This window comes from Empidonax traillii, unplaced genomic scaffold (genome assembly GCF_003031625.1).
Source record: "Empidonax traillii isolate 1590-97213 ecotype Southwest subspecies unplaced genomic scaffold, ASM303162v1 scaffold8:size5222938, whole genome shotgun sequence".
In the NCBI taxonomy this organism is placed as follows: Eukaryota; Metazoa; Chordata; class Aves; order Passeriformes; family Tyrannidae; genus Empidonax; species Empidonax traillii.
The window spans coordinates 3,801,129-3,825,069 of NW_020955201.1; the positions used below are offsets into that span (position 1 = coordinate 3,801,129).

At 39.2% G+C, this 23,941-nt stretch overlaps 2 protein-coding genes across 2 annotated transcripts; one reads left to right on the plus strand and one right to left on the minus strand.

The window, feature by feature from the left end:
* Positions 1 to 5,117: 5,117 nt before the first annotated feature.
* Positions 5,118 to 13,611, minus strand: UTP15 (UTP15 small subunit processome component). Its single transcript, XM_027883314.1, has 12 exons — positions 13,456 to 13,611; positions 13,015 to 13,107; positions 12,746 to 12,930; positions 11,399 to 11,577; positions 10,497 to 10,622; positions 9,743 to 9,878; positions 8,561 to 8,645; positions 7,362 to 7,511; positions 7,083 to 7,184; positions 6,755 to 6,888; positions 6,225 to 6,283; positions 5,118 to 5,732 (listed from the first exon to the last, which is right to left on the minus strand). Exons 1-12 carry the CDS (start codon positions 13,543 to 13,545, stop codon positions 5,509 to 5,511), a joined length of 1,563 nt encoding a protein of 520 aa, XP_027739115.1. The 5' UTR covers positions 13,546 to 13,611; the 3' UTR covers positions 5,118 to 5,508.
* Positions 13,612 to 14,503: 892 nt separating this feature from the next.
* Positions 14,504 to 22,045, plus strand: ANKRA2 (ankyrin repeat family A member 2). Its single transcript, XM_027883328.1, has 8 exons — positions 14,504 to 14,892; positions 16,857 to 17,015; positions 18,387 to 18,452; positions 19,660 to 19,757; positions 19,907 to 20,032; positions 20,430 to 20,496; positions 20,592 to 20,672; positions 21,711 to 22,045. The coding sequence occupies exons 1-8, from the start codon at positions 14,604 to 14,606 to the stop codon at positions 21,764 to 21,766; spliced, it is 942 nt and encodes a 313-aa protein (XP_027739129.1). The 5' UTR covers positions 14,504 to 14,603; the 3' UTR covers positions 21,767 to 22,045.
* Positions 22,046 to 23,941: the final 1,896 nt, after the last annotated feature.

Genomic DNA, 23,941 nt, shown 5'->3' on the forward strand with positions numbered 1-23,941 from the left:
ATACGCAACACGTAACTTCAGCTGTTCTTAAAATCATCTTATGTGGTTCCCTAAGCCTTTTCTGCCAGCCTGTTTCAATGGTAATGGCAGTGAAGCACTGAAGATGTTGCGTTGTGAGTACCATATTGGGGGGGTAGAGATTTCCCAAGCTCCCTCTTAGTGCACTGTAATTGAATTCATGTATATGGACAGCATACTTTCATCATAACAGGAGCATTTTAGCACAATGTCATGGGGATGAAAAAAGGTTTATCCAAGTGCTGTAAGCAATGTATGAAAGAATTAGTGTTTTACGGTGAGACAGTGGCTGGTACATGACAAAGGTGTGTACTTCCTTGGCCCAAATACTGGGAAACACAAGAGACTAAAGGTAACCAGAGAAAGCATAGGAATGCTGGGTCTGTTCAGCCCAGAAGCGGAATTTAAGTAAGGTCTGAGTATTAGTTTATTGAGCAATGCTACCACTTTAAAACTGACTAAGCCAATACTTAAAAATGTTATCCAAGTCCTCCAATGCTGTCATCTGAGATCAAAGCTCTATTGCCATACTTTTCCATCCTTTACTCTTTTCCCATACCTGCACGGATTCTTGCAGCTTCTGACTTTTAAACTGAAAACCACTTGCAATGAGAATAGTAAGAACATTAATAGTGTGTTGGGGAGCCCCTGGTGGTCTAGAGGGTAAAAGCGCTGCGCTGTCACCGCAGAGACCTGGGTTCGATTCCCGGTCGGGGCCACTCCCCGGGCAGATGGAGCTCGTTAGCCCTGTAAGGCGGCAATCCATCTACGTCCTGAGGACCTCGCTGCCACCGTCCAAGCTCGCTTGGCCCCGGCAGATGAACCTTAGGTGGGCTCAGTTCCACGCACACTGTGTCTCACCTAAAAAATCCAATGTGCAGGCTGGAAGGTGGAAAGACCTTCCCCGGTTCTTCGTTCACGAAGACTGGCCATTACATTACAATAGTGTGTTGATAGTTTAAAAAAATTGTATGTAGGATAATAAAATCCATCTGACAGCTGATATTCCAAGGCCTATATATTGCCTATTCAGCTAATAAAAAAGCTGTATTCGAGCTGGTAAATGCACTGGAAGACCCTAGTTAATAGCACAGGATCACAACCTGACTCACATTTCATAATAAAAAATTTCAAGCTTCTAGTTACTGTCTTCTTACCAGATGTCCTTAACACAATTAAACTCTGCTAATTTACTTACCTTGAACCAGCTAAATGCATGATAGTTTCACCAGCATTTTTAAAATTAAGCATATTAGACTGTTGTAACAGAGCACAGACCACAAAGATACCTCCCTAGAGGAGAGAGAGAAGACAGTAGAACCCCATTACCACCCTGAGTGTTTCAGCAAGAGATTCATGGCTTTACAGAGGTGTGCATTCATCTCTAAAGTTTAAACTTTTTGTTGTTTTGCTCTGGGTGGCTGATCACACAGAAAAACATTTGTGCAGAGTACAAAGAAAGAGGGACTTCCTGTGCTGCACTTGTCAGAACAAGTCCAGAACTTCGAGCAGCAGAGATAACCTGCTGGTTACGGTGTGGTCAGGACTTTGAAAAGTTAAAATATACCAGAAGGAAAAGATACAGGTTCATGGGGTACAGCCAGGTTAAGGGTGGCTTGCAACCATCTTAGAGCACCTTTCCTTTATATCCAGCCTCAGCATACTTTACTGGAAACATAGATAAGGATTGCTTTACTTCAGTTGCCATATTCACTCACCACTGAATATAACAAGCTATCCAACTGCATGTTATCCTAGAAAAGAAGACTAGGTGCATCTGCAGAAGCTTTAGACTCAGGATTTCAATTCCAAATTTTCACAACTGAAAAAGATACAAAAATTACTATCTAAAGGTTGTAATTTAATGTATATAATTTCCAACAGGATGTAGTATTACTATAAGATACTGACAAGCCTCAGTTCCCGAGGAAACCACCTTCTTGTATTTCTATAATGCAAATCTGTTGAAATACAAATGTATTTATCCTCAATAAGTTAGAATATATAAGTGATCTAGCAATAAAAGTTTCACTCATTAGCTGAATTAGTCCAGGGAAGAGAGATCAATGCATTTCCCGAGGAATGTTCAGTTGAAGGCTTGATAAAATGAACAAAGTGACCAACCAGCTCATCTCTGCATTTCTCCCACATAATTCAGGTGCCTGAACACAGGAATGGGAAGTGTTTACTGTTCTTTTTGAAACACAGTCTAATTCTGGGTGCATTAGAGAAGCCTCCATGCTGTGCTCCTGAACCACAACATTCGGTGAAAAGGAGGTATTCCCTCTTTCCAACAAACAGCTGCAAAAATGCTTCCTAGGAAAAGTATATTAAAATAATTAATAACAGACATGCTTTTGTAGGTAACTGTCTGATGTGGGGCAAGGTAATTTATTAACTATATTTTAAACACAAATCAACCTGGTTATTCCCAAATGACCTACAAGTAAAGGAACAAGCTGTGTGCAGTAAATGCTCACTCTTCCATATAAGCAGAGTAATATCCTTTCCCAAAACAGGACACCCAACACTCCAATCTAATGCACAATGAACTATTTCAACTATTTCAGTTCATGACATTCTATCTAAATACTTTCAAATATTAGATTCTGGAGCATAAGGTAATGGACTGCTGGAAAAATAACCACATTTTCATATAAATAAATTACTTTTTCACTTGTAGAACAAAAAGATGTAGGCTTAGCACTGCCATAAAGCATTTTAAACATGCATCAGCACACTGCAAACTGGAACTTTTTTTCCTATTTTATTCAACCATCAACCTGTCAAAAAAGCCAGAATTTGAAGTTTTATATTACATTACATAATTATTATGTATTATATAAAATAAGAACATGAGCAACAGGCACCACAGTGGTAATAACAGTATCTTGTTCAAGCTCCTCAATAACTTGATTATCTTGGTACCGAAGAAAAGCTTGCATAATGTAAAAAAATCTTATTAAATGGGAAAAAGAAACTATTACTTTTCGTTACAGAGAATAACAGAGATACAAAGATCAGACAAGCTTGGCAAGTTTGTCACCTGAACAAATACTAGCTTTCAATGCAGAGGTAGTAAATCCAGTAGAATTCATTATACAACTGGTTGGTCAAGTAAGTCTTCCAAATTTCATTTTACGTCTTGTTAGACATCAAGATCTTAAATAGCATTTGTTTCCCTATGTTTTCATCAGATGTCCAATTTGTATAGACAATATCTAACACCTGTTTTCATGTCTACCTTGGCAAATTCACTTGAAAGACTATCATGAATGATAAACATCATAACATCAAATTCCTGTAAGATCAGAGAATCATCGAAGTTTGGGTTGGAAGGGACCTCTGAAGATCATCTAGTCCAATCCTCTTGCAATTACTTGAATGTTTACGGGGATGGAGAAACTACCAACTCTCTGGGCAACCTGTTTCAGTTGTTTCACCACTCTCATTGTAAAAAAACTTTATGTCTAGTCTGTATCTACCCTTCTTTAGATTATAAAAATTACACCTTTTCCTATCACAACAGGCCCTGATGAAGTTTGCCCTCATCTTTCTTATTAGCTCCTTTAAAGTACTGAAAGGCCATGAGGTCTCCTTGGAGCCTTCTCTTCTCCAGGGTGAACAACCCCAAGTCTCTCAGCCTGTCCTTACAGAAGAAATGCTACAAACCTCTGATCATCTTCATGGCCCTCCTCCAGACTCACTTCAATAGGTCCATATCCTTCCTGCACTGAGCACCTGTCTTGGGTTACAGAGAGTCTGGTATCCACCTTTTCTCTTTTCTTTTGTGTTTGTGTGTGTTTTTCCTTCTTTAAAGAGACTTAACTGCTAGTGATTACTGACTCAAACATTCAACCACATACAAATGACCGCCCAGGCACTGTAAGACACTACTGGTGCTCATGGCTCAACCAAGTGTGCTTTGCTAATGATGTGCAGAGTGGGCACCCAGGCCAGGGGCTGAAGGCAAGCAAATCCGACACCTCAGGCTATGTAAGCTTGGGTCACACTGAGCTTGTCATCCACCAACACTTCCAAGTCTTTTGACACAAAGCTCCCAGCTTGTGCTTAGGATTGCCCTGACCCAGATGCAAGACCTTGCACTTGGCCTCGTTGAACTTCATGAGGTTCACATGGGTCCACTTCTCAAGTCTGTCCAGGACCCTCTGCATGGAATCCTGTCCTTCACATCTGTCAACTGCACCACTCAGCTTTGTGTCATCTGCAAACCCACTGAGGGTGCACTCAATCTCACTGTCAATGTAATTGATGAAGGCACACCCAATACTGGTCCTAGTACAGACACCTGAATGACACCACTTATCTATCCTTCATCTCCATCTGGACACTGAGCCATTGACCACTACCCTCTGGATGCAACCATCTAGCCAACTTCGCATCCACTGAACAGTCAATCCATCAAATCTCTCTCTCTCTCTCCAATTAAGATCAAATTAATCCAACTATCCAGCTATTTTAATCCAACTTCTTCCTGTGCTTCTGCTAGCCACACACCAAACTTTGAGACACTACAGTGGATACATACCTTAGACATGAATATTGTCAGTAAGAACTGAGAATACATTTGATGTCATGATTTGTAGTTTTCAAGCCGTGGGATGCTACACTGCCAAGAGAAATGCGTGCCTTCAACTCCAAGCAATACCGGTTCACAGAATAAGGAGGCTCTAGGAAGAGCCTAGTGTCATCCTAAATGTACTCAACAGCCTTTGCACACCTCTGTTTCCGATGTGTATATAGTGATACAGCACTGCCGGATGTTAAAATAATCCATTACCCTAGCATTCAAACACATACTGATAATGGTGTAGACAGGAAGTGACAGAATTACACAAAAATTGAGTTCTGACATTTAACTGATTATTTTCTCACTGCTGTGCATTTCCCTCATTACCATTATTTAATTTGAATTAATTTCATTTTAGAAGTATTATCTACTTTCTATATAATTCATATTTTTCAATATACATAAGCAAGTACTTTTCTTGAGTCATTTTGTGGTTTCCTGTGAATTCATGGAAGTCTGAAATGGAGATGAAGCAGGGAGAGAAAACTCAATGTAGTCAAGTGTTATCAATGTATATGCCATTTTGTTCCTATTTCCAAGGATGTGAGACAGGATACTAACCTTAAATAAGGACAATGACACATTAAAATTAGACAAATCTCAATTATTTTCTGGTAAATAAAATCAAATAATAACAACACACACCTTGAAAAAGTTACATAACTTCAGAATAAAACTTTAAAAAATTCAATCATTCAAAAATATTGCAAGAAAAATCTTGAAAACTTCCTTCTTTCTCTGTCTTTAGTAATTAAGCCTATTCAGCAACACAGTTTGGAAGACAGATCTTCAACACAGAAAGGCTTATTTTGACAGTCACTATTATAAGAAGTTACAAGGAGAACAGATCATATATTCCAACTCCACAATATTTTTGTGACAATTTGCTGTGATGGCTGTCAGTCATTCCTATTTGTTTCAATGGTCTCTGTAAGACCACTCCTTTCGTTCTCTTCTAGGTATGCATCTCTTTTCTCAGTAAAAGTAGCAAACAGTGTATCCATCATTCCCAAGACTTCTAGTAGTTCCTCTTGATAATCAATCTCCTTTCCTATAGCTTCCTGAAGTTTCAAGAACTGTTTATCAACAATCGCTGACTGCCCAACCACAGGCTGATAAATATCTGTAAAGAAAAACATCACTTAAGAATCCACATATGTATAAAAAGGTGAAAATTGCATTAGTTAGTTAGAGATGCTTTTAAGGAATCTGGCACAAGTCCAACCCTGTGGACAAACAAAACAACTTTAATAGTGTTCCAAATACAGTGGTCATATGTACTCAATGTAACAGTATGTCAAACTAATAAAAACATGTTTTTATGATCTCTAATACTATTTTTACCTCACAGAAGAAGTTACTTGTACTATGTAAGCATAGAAACATGAAGTATCAAAGATACTTAGAGACCACAAGGAGCTTCCTGCAGCCAGTGCAAATCAGATACTGACTGTGGTCAGAGTTATCTGGCAATGTCTCTTTTTGGATCATTCTCTTGACACTGAGTTCCTACTTATAAGCGAACCCATAAAGGTTTGTTTTCTTAAAACTGTAGCACTTTCAACCTTATTTCCAAGGTAGCTAACTTTAAGAATCTTTTTTGTGTTGTCCTTACCAGTGATCATATCTGCAACAGTCACCAGCACAGGAGTAAATCTTGGCTCAATCACACGCCTGCAAAATTGGAAGACATTCTAGTTTTATTCTTTTATCCACTGCATTCCTACCATCAACAAGTAGCTTTCTCACACAGGCATACAGACTTTTTCTTCATGAAGACATAGCACAGAACAGCAGTCAGAAATGCAAGTCAAAAAAAAATCCCGTATGTGGTGTTCACCTCCTCCTTTTGGGAAGACAGTGGGGGTTGGAGGACTGGCAAAAAGCCTCAGGTACATGAAGACATAATAGATCAAGGGTTGAATGTCTGTCAAAGAAGTAGAATATCTCATACTATCAGCTAAACTGTTCTGTGCTAACAAGTAAACTGTTTCAGACCTATCCCAGATTTTGCTATCAGAATGCAAAAGGCTTGTGAGATTTCAAGAGCAACAATGTTCTACCCATGATCTGTTGAAACTCTGTGACTAGTTATTAGAAAATAAGTGTCAAAATAGTTAGAGGGTACTCAGGTTAAAATAATACCTTGCCACAAAGGTAAGGAGAAGATTAACTTGCTTCTCATCTCGGCCTGCAAGCGCACTCCTCAGTGTTCCTCTGCGATGTAGTTCCTGCATGACTGCAACTGTAACTTCAGGAGTATGAAGCATGATGGGTGGCTGGACACATATAAAAGAGTTTAGCACCAAAACAGTGTCTTTACGCACAACACATATCAGATCAGCAAAACCAAAATGAAACCCAAGTTTGATTTCTTTCTAGTTATACACTAAGATAAAATTAGTTTGAAATACAGGAAAAATTCACATCAGGTGACAGCATACAACTCTGATGAGAAAAACCAATGCCTTACCTCCAGGACTGCATCAAGAGCCTTGGAAGACTCAAAGCTCTTCAGCAGCTTGTCGTATTTCCTCAAAACACGTTTTACAGGTTTACTGACACAGAAGTCTTCCTAGGATTCAAATATGAGTTCAGAATTAGACAAATACACACACATAGTAGATTAGATGTATTACCATGAACAAGCTTGTACGTCTTTATGTACTTCCTCTCTTCCCTTTCTCCAACCCAGCACATTCAAAAAAAATTTGACAAGGGCTTCAGAACACATTTTCTTACCACCTCATACCTGTTTTGGCATATAAGTTCTTCCTTTCACGTAGGTTCTATATCCTAGTTGTCTCTTCTTTTGAGACTTTTCATTCCTTTCTTCAGGTCTCCTGTGTTTAACATTTAGCACCCCGTTGGTCATGCCTACAACTATAGTTTCATCTTCAGGCTAGAACAAAGAAAACACAGAGCTAGGACCCAAGTGTTTTATTTGGTGCTCTATCATGGCGATTTTTAAATTTTTACGCTTTGTGATAAGGCTCAAATAACAGTATCATAGATACCTCTTTGAGGTCCCATGATCAAATACTTTGTTCAAAACAGGGACAACTTCAAGGTTATGTTGTTCATAAGCAATATTACAGACTAACTAGTGAATCAAGCTCAACTATGCATTAACATCCTTTTGTAAGCTTGAGTTTTGTGTTTTTTCAATGGCAGACAACTGCCTTTGGCTATTACACGTCATACAACAGGCATGACCACCACCTAGGAGAAAGCAAAGCTGTCATGGAACAGCAGGATTTTGAGAAACAAATGAAAGTTGTTCAAAACACTGGTCACTTACATAATAAAGTAAGTATAAGTTTCACTCAAAGAAGCTGAGGATGCTCCTTTCCTTGAAGTGTTCAAGGCCAAGTTGGATGGGGCTCTGAGCAACCTTTTCTACTACAATGTGTCCCTGCCCATGGCAGCAGGGATGGAACAAGATGATTTTGGCCTTCCAAGCCAAACCATACTATGAAATAATAAATAATATAATATAATATAATATAGCCTACAGAATTATGACAGGTATGACGGAGATCAGCTGGTCAATGTCTCATTTAAGGGCATCAGCTGAAGCCAATGAAACTAATAAGGGCTGGACTTGATGATTTCAGAGGTCCTTTCCAACCTGGCTAATTCAATGATTCTATGATTCAAGTGGAACAATAAGAAGCAATTCTTCATACAACAAGTATCAGAAATGTGGAACTCTTTGTCAAGGAATCTAGGCAAGGTTTCGAGTTTGCCCAGGTTCACATAGAAATCACTCTGCTGAGCTAATTTCTCATGTATTTATCAGTCAGCAGGAATATAATCAGTCATCCCACTTTGCATCCAACAGCACTCTTCTGAAAAACCTCGAATAGCCATGAAAGCAAAATTAATTACTTCAGTGACTTAAAAGGTATCAATAATTACCTTATCTAGAAAGATGTCTACTGTACTTACCGACAACGCAAGACTGAGGATGGATGTTGCATAATTAAAGCTGTGGACTACTTTGTAGGATGTAGTACTGTAAATCTTCACATGCCTATACAGAACAGTAATGATAAAAGTATTGTTAGTAGTGCCTTATCATAGTCACTTTGCAGGAATTTCATCCCTCTCAACTTCTATAGATCACTTAAGGAAACTGAGTATTGACATTCCTCAGACTTCCACCGAGCTTCTTAATTATTACTGTTAAAAAATATCAACAAGTCACGACAGGATTGCTCTTACCCCAGAAAAGATGAAAATAGGGCAAGGACAGGAGAAGAAACTGAAGGCAGATGTAGTGACTATTTGCCTTCAGAAATGCGTATTAAGAAACAGCATCATTTCAAATTTGTTCTTTATTTTAAATGTAAGATCTATTAACAATTTCTGGAAGTAAATCCATAGATATTGTATCCAGCTCATCCTTAATGATTTCATTGAAAGTATCAGATATTAAAAAAATGGGAAAATAAAACATTATCTTACAACAAGGATGAATTGTAGTGTTATGTAATCATAAAGCCTGAGGTAACCTAGCAAGTACAGGAGAGAGGAGGGAAACAGACCACTGTCATTTCAGACCACTTCATATTTCTGATGTCTTGGAGACAACAGACCAAGTACCAGTATACACCAACTTAAACCAACCATACAAAAAAGCCAGGAGGTCATCTTTCACCTGTCATCTCGAGTACAAAAAGCAACAGCAGGAGACAGAAAACTCAGGCTTTTAAAAAGTGAACACTAATACACTTGCAGCTATTTAAACTGTATTAAAAAATAGTTACTTTACAGAGACTGCAAAGGTCAGTTCAGAAATTAAAAAAAAACACAAAATGCTTATTGAGAAGTTGCCTGTGTGCATTCCTGTATGGCACATGCAATCCTTACTGACATTCAGGTTATTAAGAAGAAAAGGTTAAGGTATATCATAGAATCATAGTACAGTTCAAGCTGGAAAGAACCTCTTAAAGGTCCTCTAGACCAACTCTCCTGCAATAAGCACAGACATCAGTTACATACCTTGGCTCCAAAACCTGTTCTCAAGTAAAACCCAAAATACATCCACAGGTTCACAAATTCTTTACTTTCAAAGGACAAAAAGTTCTAAAGAATTTAAATCTCAACAAAGCCACAAAATGCACTAACCTGTCCAGGGATCCTGACAATAACCTTTGTCCAGAGCTGTTCAAGCATAAACAAGTTACAGTTTTGTGGTGATTTTTAAGTGAAACCAGTAACTGTCCACCTTTTAGTACATCCCAAACTTTGACATATCGACCTCCTGTGAAAAGGAAGCAAACAAAACAGTCTTACATATGTACACATTTATGTTTCTCTAAAGAAGTTTTCACAGAATAATAAATAACACAGTTTTCTGTACCTACTCACCATGCCCTTCCATTATGACTATCTCCTGGGAAAAGACACACTACAAGCATGCTCCTTTTTAGGCCATTCTGAATGGAGATGAATGATTCAACATACTCCTTACCAAAAAGACCAAAAATCTGTAAACCACTGGGTCACAGGACTTGTGATGGCAAGAAGAGACTTTAAAACCTTGTCAACATTAAAAGACAGAGTCCCATCTTTTCAAAACTTCTTAAATACGTTGATTCCTTCACTTTAATACTGGGCTAATTAAAGTCTGCAGTTTGCCATTAAAAATGTCTTTTTCTGGGTGGGTCTACTACAAGAATATCAAAACAGAGACAAAAAGAAAAGATGCCTATTCACATCCTCCAGATAAACGCAGCTTCCTAAAGAAGATATTTGAGAAATCTAGCTGTTACATCACCACTTCATTACCAAATTGAAGCACCACACATAAGTAGCTGAAGTATTTCTCAAATTACGACCACAGAAAAGATAGTTGATTTATTTCAGTTTATTGAATTACCTGCAGATACTAGAAGTCCACCAGAAGGGAACAGAAGCACGCTCTCCACAGGATGACCATGTTCTATTGTCATGACACTACTTTTTGTTCGTGCATCAAACAGTTTCACAGTGTGATCATAGGAACCTACAAACCATAAATAGCTTCAGTTTCAAAATTTCAATTATTTCAGGAACTAAAATGTTCTACAACCTAAAGGAGCTCTTGGCTAATAGTAATGTTTTAAACCATATCCTTAAAAACTCCTCATGGTTTACCTTAGTTAGTTTATGGCCTTCAGGAAACATAAATTTTCTAATTCTATTTTTAAGGAGTAAGATGAAGCTAGGGCTAATTTGCTTTAATTTTATTTCACTTCCCTTAATGAGCTGTATTTACAACAATAAATATTAGGCAACCTGATGAAACCTAGACTGTTGTGCCTCCGGATATAAGGAGTATTAGGTTTTTTCAAAGCAGTTTACCACAGGTTAACAGAAAGCTACTGCCAGGAAAACCAAAAGGAACTGGTTTCAAACAGCTCCTCACCCAACCTTTCATTTTGGAGCCAGAACCACTGTTCTGCTCTGGAAACCCGATAAAACACCTCAGTCAACCTGAGTCAAAGGATTCATTCACAGTATTTTCTTAGCTTTCAAAAGCTAGTTACAATAGTTCTGTTAACCCTAACAGGCTAAAACAAAAGATGTTAAAACTCAGTTCATGCTGAGTTTTCCCAAAACGTCAGCATCAAGTTTTAAAAGCATGCAAAAAAAGGAAACAACAAAGTAGCTATTGTGTAGGAAGACTAATCTTCCACTATTAAAATATAACAAACAGGACCCTACTGTATGAAAAACTTCCTTTCTGCATTTTTCTTCAACTCAATCCATAAGAAGCATAAATAATGAATAAAATCAAACCTGTTATAAAGACATCCGCATTCACTTTACTTGCACAGCCGCATCTCACGTAGTCAGTATGTTCAGTATATGAGACAATTTCTGTGGCACTTGGAATATCCCACAAATTTGTTGAATAATCATCACCACCAGAAAATATTCTGTATTTATCAGACAGGAAACCCACTAGATGAACCGGTCTAGAAAACAAAGTCCACAATAGTCAAAGTTAAAATACAACATATTTCAAGAAGTTAGTCTGTATGAAGAGTTTAATAAAGTAATTTAACTTAAAAGTGCAAAGTGGTTCTTTACATCAGAAGTTACAAAGTCTCACTTCAGAGGTTCAAATATTTTAGGTTTTGTATTTCCAGGCAGGAAAGGATCATGCTGACAGATTCTTACCTAAGCACTAATATGGTATGCCTTAAATCGTTTACAGATCTACTAGATGTCATTTGAAAGCTCTAAATTCTGCACTTGTTATTTAGAGGTCTGTGTGCTAGCACTGTCCTTCAGAAAACATTTACAATAGTGAATTTTAAGAAAAATTTATTACAGTAAGTTTTAAGTACGACTGGTTTGGACAACCTTTTCATTCTTTAAAATTGCTATTTAAATCTTTATTATCACCATAACATCCCGACAGAGAACGACTTTTACGGAAAACACAACAATCTTACTAGAGTTAACCTTGTCAGTGAAACATAACACCTGATCTACAAACACAGACCTCAAACCGAAACGCTCTCAACATCAACCTGGGTGCTTCTTGCTGAAAGGGGGGTTGTTGTTCTACATAGATGAAATACACATTGGTCTTCCACAGCACAGCAATCTTGAACAGACAATGTTGAGGCATTGTCTTCTTCTCACTGATACACAGAACTTCTAAATCTTTCCCCATCCCACACTATCATGATGAACTTTTCATGTTTTGGTTAGGGGTTTTTTTTAAGAGATCCCTTCTCTTCCTGGCATATTTCTTCATGGTTTTTGTTTAGACCCTTTTTAGAACTCTTTTCCTGCCAGCATCAAATAAAATGTACGTATCAGTGCCAGGAGGTCGTAAGAGTGTATCTACACAACATATTAACAGACACCTACAGGATATAGGAAACGTATTTACTCTTCTCTATACTCAATGCATATTTAGAATTTTTAAAAAAAACTCCCTCCAAGTCTGAATTTAATTGTAAAATCTACTTCTCAGTTAATATCTGCATGAGACAGTTTCAAGCAACATGGAACAGTATAACTCAGATTTTCAGCAACACACGAAGCAGGCATATAAATACTATGTACTGGTGAGGCAGCAGCATGGGTTGCCCGGGAAAGCTGTGGAGGGGAAAGCCAAGACTGCCTTACTTGGTGTGCCCATCGAACTGCCTCAGTGGTGCTCTCCCGCTGACGTCGAAGAGGCGGATGCTGCTGTCCTCGCTGCCCGCCACCAGCAGCTGTCCATCATCCCTGTACGTGGCACCGTACGCAGAGTCTCGGAAGCGGGAGAACGTTTTGATGGGCTCCTGGGAGTAACGGCCGTAAATGTGTATCTGGAGAAACAACAAGGCGTTAAATTTTCTTGTATCATATCAACACAAGGACAAGACCATGAAAACCTCAGAGAAGCCACTTACCCTCGAGGAGGCTGTGACAGCGTAGTTGTACGGCGGGACTGGGGAGAAGTCAATTTTATTTACTGCACCGAACTCCTTTATCTGAACGGGCGTCTAAAACAACAGTAGCAAAGATCATTAAAAAAACATTACCGCACCAACAAACGTGAAAACTGAAAAATAAAAACTACTCTTCCTACGGAGAGTTCAAAACGCCTTTAGAACCAAATCGTTTCTTAATAACAACGATACGGAATTTCACTTCTGCCAGGCTCGACTCTGGCTGTCAGAGTTTTTTTTTCCAAAACGCTCATTACAACTGACTCATTCACTACGTGTTTTCATGGGACACACACACACACACAAAATTACGCGTATTTAAAAAAATACTTCGATTAGTTGCAGGAAAGCAGTAAACAAAATTTCCAGGCTAGTAACTGCTGCTGTTGGGCCGCCTCCTACCTTGTACCCTCGCCAGTACAGCGTGTCCTGTGTGATCTTCTCGCCGAGCTTGGGGCACGCCTGCACTACCACAGGCTTGTACGCGGCCATGGCGCTGCGGGCGCGGGGGCCTCTGGGCTCGGCCCAGCCTCCCACCGCGCCTCCTCAGACCACGGCAGCCACTGCCGAGTGGCGCTGCCCGCGGGTCGGGTCCGGCGGGGCTGTCCGGGAGAGGCTCAGGAGGCGCGACGGGACCGGGACACGCCGCGGGATATGGCGGGAGATGGCGGCCCCGCGCCCGCCGCGAGGAGAGGCAGCGCGGGCGCGCCGGCAGCGCGTCATCGCGTCACGCGTCATCGCGCGTCACTTCCCGCCCGCGGGGCTGAGGGAGCGGGGCTCAGGTGAGGCCAGAGGGGCGGCGGGAGCTGGGACAGGGGAGCGGGGCCGGGGGAGCGGGGCCATCTGTGGGGCTGTGGTGAGTGCTTCGCGCTTCCACAGGCAGCGGGGAGGGCTCCAGGCGTGCCCGGGGACGCCGCGGACCCCGGCCCAAGCGGAGGCTCCCCGCGGCCCTATGGGCAAGCTCCTGCTGTCTCGTGGTGTCTGCCGCCTAAGTGAAAGGGATTTGTTTTTTTTTTTCCTACGTATGTGGTAGAAGCCGTTTATTTTACGCAGGTTGCAAAAAGGTACAAAGGGGATTAAAGTCACTTTAGCTTTTCCTTCAAGTCTGACGTTTTTAGGAAATAAAATCATCTTTTTGGAGCTTGTTCTTGGCTTGGTATAAACCTGCTTGGTTGTGGTGTGGGGGTTTTTGTTCAAACCAGTAGAATATTCTAAAGCATCACTTAGATGAAATTCCTACTGGCTTCAGTATGGAATTTGGTTTAAACATCCACGTGATAAAATGTCAGTGGAGAATTCAGTCACTAGCTTGTGACAGCAATAAGATTGATATTTCACCAATGTTTTAACTGTCAAAACTAAGTGCCACAAGCTTAAATGAAGCCAAATTTGGTGTATTTTTATTCACTGTTTCACCAGAATGTTCTTAACCTGTGTTATGTTTGTTCATTTGCAGCGTGTTCAAAACACTGGACCTGGCTAGATGGAATTGGACTTAGCTGGAAACCATGAAGAAACATTTTGCATGAAACTTTCATGTGATTGAAGCCATGGCATCGTCAACAAACTTAGATATTGGGGCCCAGTTAATTGTGGAAGAATGTACCACGAGCTACAACCTGCCTCCCATGCCAGACATTAAAGTGGAGCATCAGCTAGACTCCAGCACAGAGGAAGGCCCAGCTCAGAGTGTCACCATGGGGATGAAATTCATTTTGCCCAATAGATTTGATATGAATGTCTGCTCGCGATTTGTGAAGTCTCTGAATGAGGAAGACAGTAAAAATATTCAAGACCAAGTCAACTCTGACCTTGAAGTTGCGTCTGTCTTATTTAAAGGTTGAATTTATGGTACAGATTGTTATCTGTGGACTGTGTCATCCTGTTAAGCTATTATGTTTTCTTAAAAAAAAAAAGCCACTACCTTATATGTGTATTAATCAGTTTTCTAAGACTTCTTCCCCTATTTATTATATCATTAATGGATTATTGATGTAACATTAATTTTCACCAAGATTATTTTTTAAAACATATTTCAATTTTTCTTTTACATTGGAAAAAGCAGTGGCACAAAAAGTCCAAGTTAACAAGAGCTGATGCTGATCATGGAAACATTTGTGTAGCATGTACTACAACAGTATGGATCTTCACAAAACACTTCTGAAAGCACTATGCGATGATTTTAATTTTAGCTTTCAGCAGCATATTTTATCTTTTCACTAGTATGAGGAAAAAATAATGTAGGTCTTGTGGTTGTCTGTTTTATCACTGTGGCTGTACAGAGCCTGTGGTTGTAGAAAAGGGCTTGTCAGCTCAGCTTCACGCTACTTGAAAGCAAAAGCTGCTCCAATTCTGAATGCCTGCAGCTAATCCAGCCATTGCTGGGCAGCTTCATCATGACTAATCCATGTTTTTCATGGCTGGGGATACTGATACAGAACAAAATTAGATCTTCCATTTATTTCCCCTTAACTGATGTCATATTTCAGACTGTTAATGGTGTGTTTTCTCATGAGGTTGAATGTCATCCATTTTCTGAAACAAATGCAAATACATGCCTATTGTGAATTTCGATGGTTTCACTGATTGGTATTGCTGGGCTGCAGTTCAGCCATTGCAGTTTTCAGACTTTTTTGACTGGGAGGCCCTAAGTGCTCACCCGCAGAGCCACAGGTCTGAGAGGCAGACTTAGATCTGTCAGCAGTAGACATTGCTGTCTTAGAAGTAGTCCTGCAGATCCAGGGACCACGGGTCAAAATCTGTGGTAGGGCATTTAATTCAGTGAAGTCAGCTGTAGCTATTTGATTGGCAAACAAAATGTAATTTAATTTTTATCCTGTAAAGCTCTACTTCTTTTAATTAGTTCTTTCCCAGAATTTGCGCTTGGGTTTATGATCACAAAGTTCTCTATGGTGTTAATTCAGCGTGTGTGTTAATTACCTTCCAGGTATTAATTACTGTTGCACACTGGTTTAAAATCAATAGGGAGTTTAATCCTTCAGTGTCTTTCCAGTATTTAATCAGTTAGCTTCTTTAAAATTACTTGGCTTCTCAGCTACTTCTCTAAACCGTAAGCAGCTTTTGAGAATCAGAAGCCAAGGCAATATATAAATATATTCTGTGGTAAAATGCCATTAGCTTCTAAGAGAAAACAAAGGAAAGTTAGTATGAGGGAACACATTACCACTGAATGACTTCCTGAATTCTAAGGGGTGACCTGCTGTTGCATTTTATGTAAGTTAGTGTGGAGCGTCTCTTTTCCTGGTGGATAAATATTCATAAGGCATTCATAATGCTGTTAAAATATTACCCAGGACTGGGAAAAGCCTTGGTGAAGAAAGTTAGTGAAGGTCATCTCCACCCATGCAGTGGACTGGTTGGGAGCAGGCAGAGGCATGATCTGAGCAGTTACCTGACTGCATGTCTGACCAGAGGTGCATCATGTCATTGCATTAGAGTGTCTGTAAGGATATGACTGGTTGAGTGGAACCCTCCTACAGATAAATCCATGCCAGGCATGTTGAAAAATCTAGACATAGGCTTACCTCATTTAGAGTCTTTGGGTGACATTGTGCCATACTGAATGTGTGTGGTAGCAGCACTGTTTTATGCTAGAAATGAATGCAGCCCTTTATTCAACTTTCACAATACACAGTGGGAAAAGCACATGTCAAAAGCTTTCTTAACATGGATTTTCAAGGTCTTGTGATACTGCTGCTTTCTAGTTTGACTTAGAATCTATAGCTTGCTTTTAATGCTCTTACTAGTACTGAAATCCTGTCTGGTTTTTTTGTTCAATGTAGCTGAATGCAACAGCCATACTTCTCCTTCCCCTGGTATCCAAGTAAGACATGTTTATACTCCATCAACTACTAAGCATTTCTCACCAATAAAACAATCAACCACTTTAACTAACAAACACAGGGGAAACGAAGTCTCTACAACACCTCTGCTTGTGAACTGTAAGTATCCTTCTGCTTTACTGTTAATAATTATTTTGTGAACTGTACGTTGAATGCTTGACAGATTTTTCCCGTTTTTCCTTTGGTGTTGCAATGAACTTTGACATAGGAAGAAAACACTGAAATTAGTCTTGTCTAATATCATATGGTTCCAACCACAAAAGTCATCCACCTTTTGTATTGAATTAATGACTGAAGCTTATTTTCCAGAAAGAATCTAATTACTGATTTAAATAATACAGGTAAAGATTTTTCTAATTTTTTTGTAAGCTGTAAGTTAATGTGCGTCATAGACATTTTCAGAATTTGTGCATCTTGTAAAATTTATTAAAATTAGGTGATTGGTAAGTGCTACAGAAAACTGCAAATATCACGATTGTCATGGATCTTGAAAATCAAGAAAGTAGTGTTACTTATAGTGGGTGGTTTTCTGATTTTTCAACCATTTTCTTTATAAATTAATTTGCATTAATTTACTTTATCTGTAAATTATTTCCTCTATAAATTATAGTGGGGTTTTTTTCAAAAAGCCACTTGCTTGGGAAGAATTAATCTGGAGCTGAAGTTTAGGCCTCTGAATAAATGTGATGTCTTTCTGAAACTTTCATGTAGTGACTGAGGACAGTCAACATTTACAGCTGATGTAAACATTAGCTGATTTTATTACTATGTAGTGTGGATAATATATTACATATTCCCTCCTGAGCATCTTTCAGGCCTGCTCCAAGTTGCGTTTAGTGTGGGATTGGAGATTTTTTCTTCATAATCTCTTAAGAATTATTCTGCTTTTAAGACATGGTACCTTATATTAAGGAATTAAAAAAAAAAAACAAAAAACATAATTTCTTCCTTCCCCTCTGTACATCAGGTTGTATATAATTTTGTAATGTCAGATCTATTCCACATTGTAGCGAGTGAGAGTTACACTAGAGGTTTTCTCTTTTGAATAGCAGGAGAGCTCTTCTGATGATACGCAGTGTCTTAGGTGTAATTTTTAAATTACACATCCCTAATTTATCAACATATGTTTAATTTCATTTGATAAATGGTCTTAATGTGATCTTGGTTTGCTGAGCAAGTAGTAGAGAAGAGATCATGTCGCTTTGTAAAAAGTCAGCATGAGAAGTATGTATCTTTGCTTTCAAGTATGACTTCTGCAATGGTTAAAAAATTATGTAAACCTGTGGAAGTCTTTGAAAACTTTAGTATTTAAGAGAGTGATTTCAGTTCAGAGTATAAGGTGAAACCTATATACCCTCTCAAATCCAAGTTCTGTACTGCTCGAGCCAATGGCCGTGTTATACTCTGCTCCAGTTAAAGTATAATGAAAACTGGTGTGTGTAAAACATGCTTTTGCTTCCTTTTCTGCAGCTTTATCAGTCCATCAGCTGGCTGCTCAGGGAGAAATGTTATATCTGGCCACACGTATTGAACAAGGTAAGACAGAAAGAGGTTAAATGCCTTTCTTTCTCCTTTGGGCCATTTACATGCTGTTCTATTTGACCTTTCCTTGAAGCTGTATTAAAAAATAAGTCCTCAGTTCTGGTACAAATTGAAAGATATTTGACTTATCTGTGCTTTGTAGATGTGGACCGCTGTTCCACATCAGTCTATTATTCACTTAGTGCTATGATTCGCATTTAAATTAAAACATTAGCATTAACAGGAGTAGTAATTTTATTTTTAGATATTCTTTGTAATTTAAAACACATTTCTTCCAATGATGGCTTTCCAATTCTATTCAATCAATCAGCATAAGGACCTGAGTGCTGCTAATTTAAGCCGTGACTCACACCTGCACTATCATTGTACTACACATTCTGAGTTGTGTGACAGTCTTCAGTCTTTGTTGTCCACAATACGTATACAAAAAAATTTCAACTTTACATAACATATTGAATTTTGTACTATTTAGTTAATAGTGTATTCTTATTGTACTACTAGTAATCAGCCATGCTTTCAGTGCATCCTTGTTGAACTGTTTACTGGAAAGCAAGTATTGAGTCACTAAGTCTATCTACTTTGTAATAAGCCATGTATATGAAAAGCAGATCAATTCTGGAGTGTTGGTAATGATTAAAAATGTTTATTTTGTTACTGTGATACGCATGGAATTTTTTAAAGTATAGATATTTTTTAAAAAAATCCACCTGAACTATTTCAGCCAGCCAATTGTTAAAAAAAGCTTTTTTTTTTTTTTTCCGCAGCTGCACTAGATGTAGACCTTAATTGTTTTCATAGATATTGATTACATGAACTTTGAAGGGAATGGAGTTGTTCTATCTATATTGCTGTATAGGCATATTCTTTATAACATTGTATGGCTCACTGTATGAAAAAAACCACTGCCTACAGTATAATATACTTTATAAAGTTTAAAAACTTAAATTTTAAAGTATTAAATGAAAAGTTTAACTCTTAGTTTGGTCAGTTGGATGTGTTTTTCTTTCTGGGACAAAGGTACTTACTTCTACCACCACTGGGAGAGAATTTTGTTTTTGAAGTTAAGATGAGAATGACTTTTAGGCCACACTGGTACCTGGTGAATACATGGTATTCACCATGGATTCATCAACACATTTCACCAGCTCTTACAGTGCATCAGTGAAAGGGATTACTAAGTTATATATTTTTCTTTAAACAGAAAATTTAATCAATCATAAGGATGAAGAAGGATTTACCCCTCTGATGTGGGCTGCAGCTCATGGGCAGATAGCAGTAGTGGAATTTCTCCTCCAGAATGTAAGGAAAAAAACACAATTTTAAATTTATTTACTCATTTTGCCTTCCTGAGTTTGTCAGTGTTGCTATAGAGTTAAATGATTTAAATTTAAGTTCTATGTAAAACCTCAAACTTGTTTCTTGTTTTTAAATTGATACTATTATTTCAGGGTGCAGATCCTCAGATTCTGGGAAAAGGGCGAGAAAGTGCTCTCTCACTGGCCTGCAGTAAAGGGTACACAGATATTGTCAAAATGCTGCTCGACTGTGGAGTTGATGTCAATGAGTATGACTGGGTAAGACTCTAGCTTAAATTTATGTCAGAGGGTGCTTTGGTCAGAAAACTGAAGCAGGAAATAACACTGGCTTGGATTTTAAAATTGTTTTACCTCTTCCGAAATATATGAGAGTTTCAGAACTTCCATAGGATAAGAGAAGTTGGTTCTACTAGTTCTGATTTCTTGGGAGAAGGAGAACAAGATTAATGCTGGCTCCTTGTAGAAGTGTGAGCTTAAAGTTTAAAAAACAGACAAAAAAAGATGGAAGTTGTGAAGATCCAAAACAACCTCATTTTCATAAAATTATAGTATGAAGTCTCTTACTGATACATAGAAGCATATTGGTGTTTTAGGGAATTAGAATTGCAGACTGCTTAATTACTAAGTGTCTTAAGGCATTTCTCTGCTTTTGCAGAATGGAGGCACACCCTTACTATATGCAGTACATGGGAACCATGTGAAATGTGTAAAAATTCTCCTTGGTAAGCAGACTGTCCAAACAGTCATTATTGCCAGTAATAATGTACTATCAGTTCTCATTGTCAGAAATAAAAGATTCTGTTCCTGTTTTACATAGAAAGTGGTGCTGATCCAACTATCGAAACAGATGCTGGCTATAATTCCATGGATTTGGCTGTAGCCTTGGGCTATCGGAGTGGTAAGTATCGCAAATGTAAACTCTTCTAAAATATTTTAATTTTTACAGCTCCTTGTATATGTAGCTGCTTTAATGACCTGATAGAGGTTTTGCAGCTGTCCTACAAGTCTTAATACACCTAAACTAATCAGGCCAAAATGGGTAGGGGCTTCCATCCTTTTTTCAGAAAGCCAGGTACCAAGTAAGAAAATGTCACTGGCCTAGATCTGCATCAGTGGGAACAAATATTGGTGTTTAGGGCTGATGCAGCCATGATTTAGACATGGGGAGCCGAGCTGCTCCCCCATCCCTGTACAAAGCAGTGTGTCACTGGACAATGGTAAGAGGCTTGCAGCCTTCCTGAACCACTCACTGTGGTTGACAGGCGTGTAAAAATGTAGTTTGAAAAAACCTTCTTCCCCTGTCATACTAGCTCTATCTCTAGTTTGTCTTGGAGGCACACAGTAATAGGATCAGTAGTGAATATACTACCTCACTTAGTTATGGAAAACAGAAGCAAAGAAGGGACTCTCATTGTTTTTTTAACTCATCTTGCCTTCATTTTGAAAGGTGTGCAATGTCTGCCATTACAAAAATGAACTGAACCCAAAAATACACCCAGCACTGCATGTGCTGCTTCTCCAAGCAGAGCCCTCTGCTTATGAATGAGCCAGTAACTTCACAGATGTCTAGATGCAGGACTGCTTCAAAACCTTAATCTCAGAATGTTCCACAGAAGAAATTCCTAATAATTTTTCCCCTACTTTTTAGGCTAAAAATTTGCTTTCTGTATGCTACCAACCTATTCAAACCACAGAACAGATGAGGACCCCCAAAACCCATCATCTGCCTTACTGGATGTATTGTTGTTGCATTATATAAGGCTTTTATTTTCTGAAGGGATGCAAATTCTCTTCACAAAGTGAATTTATTCCCATCTGGCTTTTAATAAATCATTGTACAGGACAAGCAGGCATCTGGCAGAAAAAACAATACAACCCTAAAAATATGAAAAAAAAAAGGAACACTGATTAAGCTCATCTTTTTTCTCTGATCTAGTTCAACAGGTTATTGAGTCTCATTTATTAAGGCTACTTCAAAATATCAAGGAATAAAGCTTGGCTCTTCTTCGGGTGTCAGTTCTTGGCTTGGAGACTTGAACTGCTTTTTGGCCCTGTAATTGGTGACAAAGGTTGGTTGTTTTGTAACTTTATCTCAGTTCAACTATTTGCTGATTTTAGTTAAGCTATTTAGTATTCTTCCTCTTCTTTCCTTGTTGTTCATGCAAATATGCAATGTCATTCTTTTCTTAAATGTATTTTATATAATTTTAGAAGAAAAAAACTGTCATGCATGAAAATCTTTGTAAATAAAATCCAGTTTTGACCATCTAAGTGTTTACACTGAGTGCAGTGGGCGGCACTGTGCCAAGTGTCCTACTTCGACCCATCACTGATAGTCACATGAAGAAATGTGTTTAGGTATTGACGTATATCACCACAAGACAGATTTCTTTATTGTTAATAATACTAAAATGTGCACTGTGTGTGATAGTTTTTGATATCCACAGTTCATATTTGTCCTGGCTCTGGCCAGGACAGGTTTAATTTTTGCAATAGGCAGGAGGGGGCATGGCTGGGATATTTTGTCATTACCAGGGGTGCGGGGGAGGGAGTCTTTTTCAGAAAGAAGAGGTTCCTTCCACTTGGAGTGGTGTGGCTGCAGTGGAGTTGGGTCAAACTCTGCAGTGAGCATTTTTGCATGTGAATCACTCTCTCTTTGTATACTTTTGTTATTAATATTGTTGCTGTTACTGTTCGTTTTCGTATCTCATTGCTGTTTCCAGTAAATTGTTCTTTTTCTCAATCTGTCATCTTTACCTTTTGTGCCTCCAATTCCCCTTTCCTTCTGGCCTCAGGGGGAGGGGAGAGGGAGTGGGGGACTGAGCGAGCAGCAGCATGGTTTGGAGGGTCTCATCAGGAGCACTAAATTGGGAGTACCATTCCTAAACCAGGACAGCCTTATTTGGCACCCAGTGTGGGGCACAAAGGGTTGAGATAACAGCAGATCTGGCCAGAACAGGTTGGAAATAAAATGGATCTAAGCGTCTGTTGTTGTGGGTGTGGAGCCACTGGTCACAATGTTGCTTAGTCTTTTCATGTGGCTGTGGTGCCTAACCCTCTATATATTCTCATTTGTGCCCCTCATGATGATACCTTTCAGAGTAGGAAGAGGGATCAGGATTGCTTTGATGATGTACTGTGGGATATCAGTTTATGGCATGATAACATCAAGGGCAGTGAGGGTTATTTGGGATGCATATTCAGTGCTGCTCTCTTATCCTTACCTTGGGCACTAGTTGTGGGAGCCCATTAATAACTGTACCCAGTCTGGGGATAGAACAGGGAAGGATGATTTTCCCCAGCTTTTAACCCCCTTTTTCTCCTTCAGGCCTGTTACAACAGCTTTTAAGAATTGTGAACTCCCTCTGGATATTAAGGAAGGCATGGTTTAGTTGCTAAGTCTGCCAGGTCTTCTCAGTGCAGTCCACACCATGTTTAGAGTCAAGAAAGGAATTTCTAGGAAGGTCATTCAGAGATCTGCCCTGAGGGTCAATAAGTCATGAGTGACATGAAATGCAGGATAAAACGGCCACCTTTTGAAGGATTATTCTGCTCCAATGGTTTGGAAGTTCACCCCTGAACAACTATAGAACCCTGATAAAGTGGTAGAATATGTGAAGGAAAAATGTTGTGGCAACTTGAAAGAGGTGCAAAGTTATGCAGTGTGCTGGGCCCTGGCTACTGTTTATCAGACACTGATGGTCACCAGATGGCATCCTCAGGGGGAGGAGGAGGAAAGCAGAACAGGCATTGTGGCCACTCAGACTGCAGCTGAACCTCAGGAACAATTCGGGCCAATAGCAATCCCACCTATACAGAAGAAATCCAAGACTAGATGAAGTCTAGTGAGGGATGAAGAGGAAGCAGGAACCTCACAACAGGAGGAAGAGCCAGGGCTAGAGATTTCTATCTGATCCCTATCCCTGGGTAAGCTGTGAGGTATGCAGAAATATTTCAGTCACCAGTTGGGTGACCCCCTGGTGACCTGTCTGCTGCAATGCTGGGATATTGCAGCCTACAATATGACATTAGATGGTAGTGAAGCCAAGAAATTGGGATTCCTGTCCTGAGATACGGGAATTAAAAGGGGACTGGAAGAGGCAACTCCTGTCAAGGAGGGAAAGGTATTTTCTCAAGAATGGTCTAATAGTGCATCGAAGCAGGTGG

What these genes read in the sequence shown, in the direction of transcription:
- UTP15 (XM_027883314.1), bottom strand. Translation starts at nt 13,545, where the DNA reads ATGGCCGCGTACAAGCCTGTGGTAGTGCAGGCGTGCCCCAAGCTCGGC. An exon ending in TGCGGATGTCTTTATAACAG is followed by an intron (nt 10,623 to 11,398) that starts GTTTGATTTTAT and finishes TATGGTTTGTAG; the next exon opens with GTTCCTATGATCACACTGTG. An exon ending in TTGTCAGGATCCCTGGACAG is followed by an intron (nt 8,646 to 9,742) that starts GTTAGTGCATTT and finishes TGTTCTGTATAG; the next exon opens with GCATGTGAAGATTTACAGTA.
- ANKRA2 (XM_027883328.1), top strand. Translation starts at nt 14,604, where the DNA reads ATGGCATCGTCAACAAACTTAGATATTGGGGCCCAGTTAATTGTGGAA. An exon ending in TGCGTCTGTCTTATTTAAAG is followed by an intron (nt 14,893 to 16,856) that starts GTTGAATTTATG and finishes TGTTCAATGTAG; the next exon opens with CTGAATGCAACAGCCATACT. An exon ending in AGCCTTGGGCTATCGGAGTG is followed by an intron (nt 20,673 to 21,710) that starts GTAAGTATCGCA and finishes TCTCTGATCTAG; the next exon opens with TTCAACAGGTTATTGAGTCT.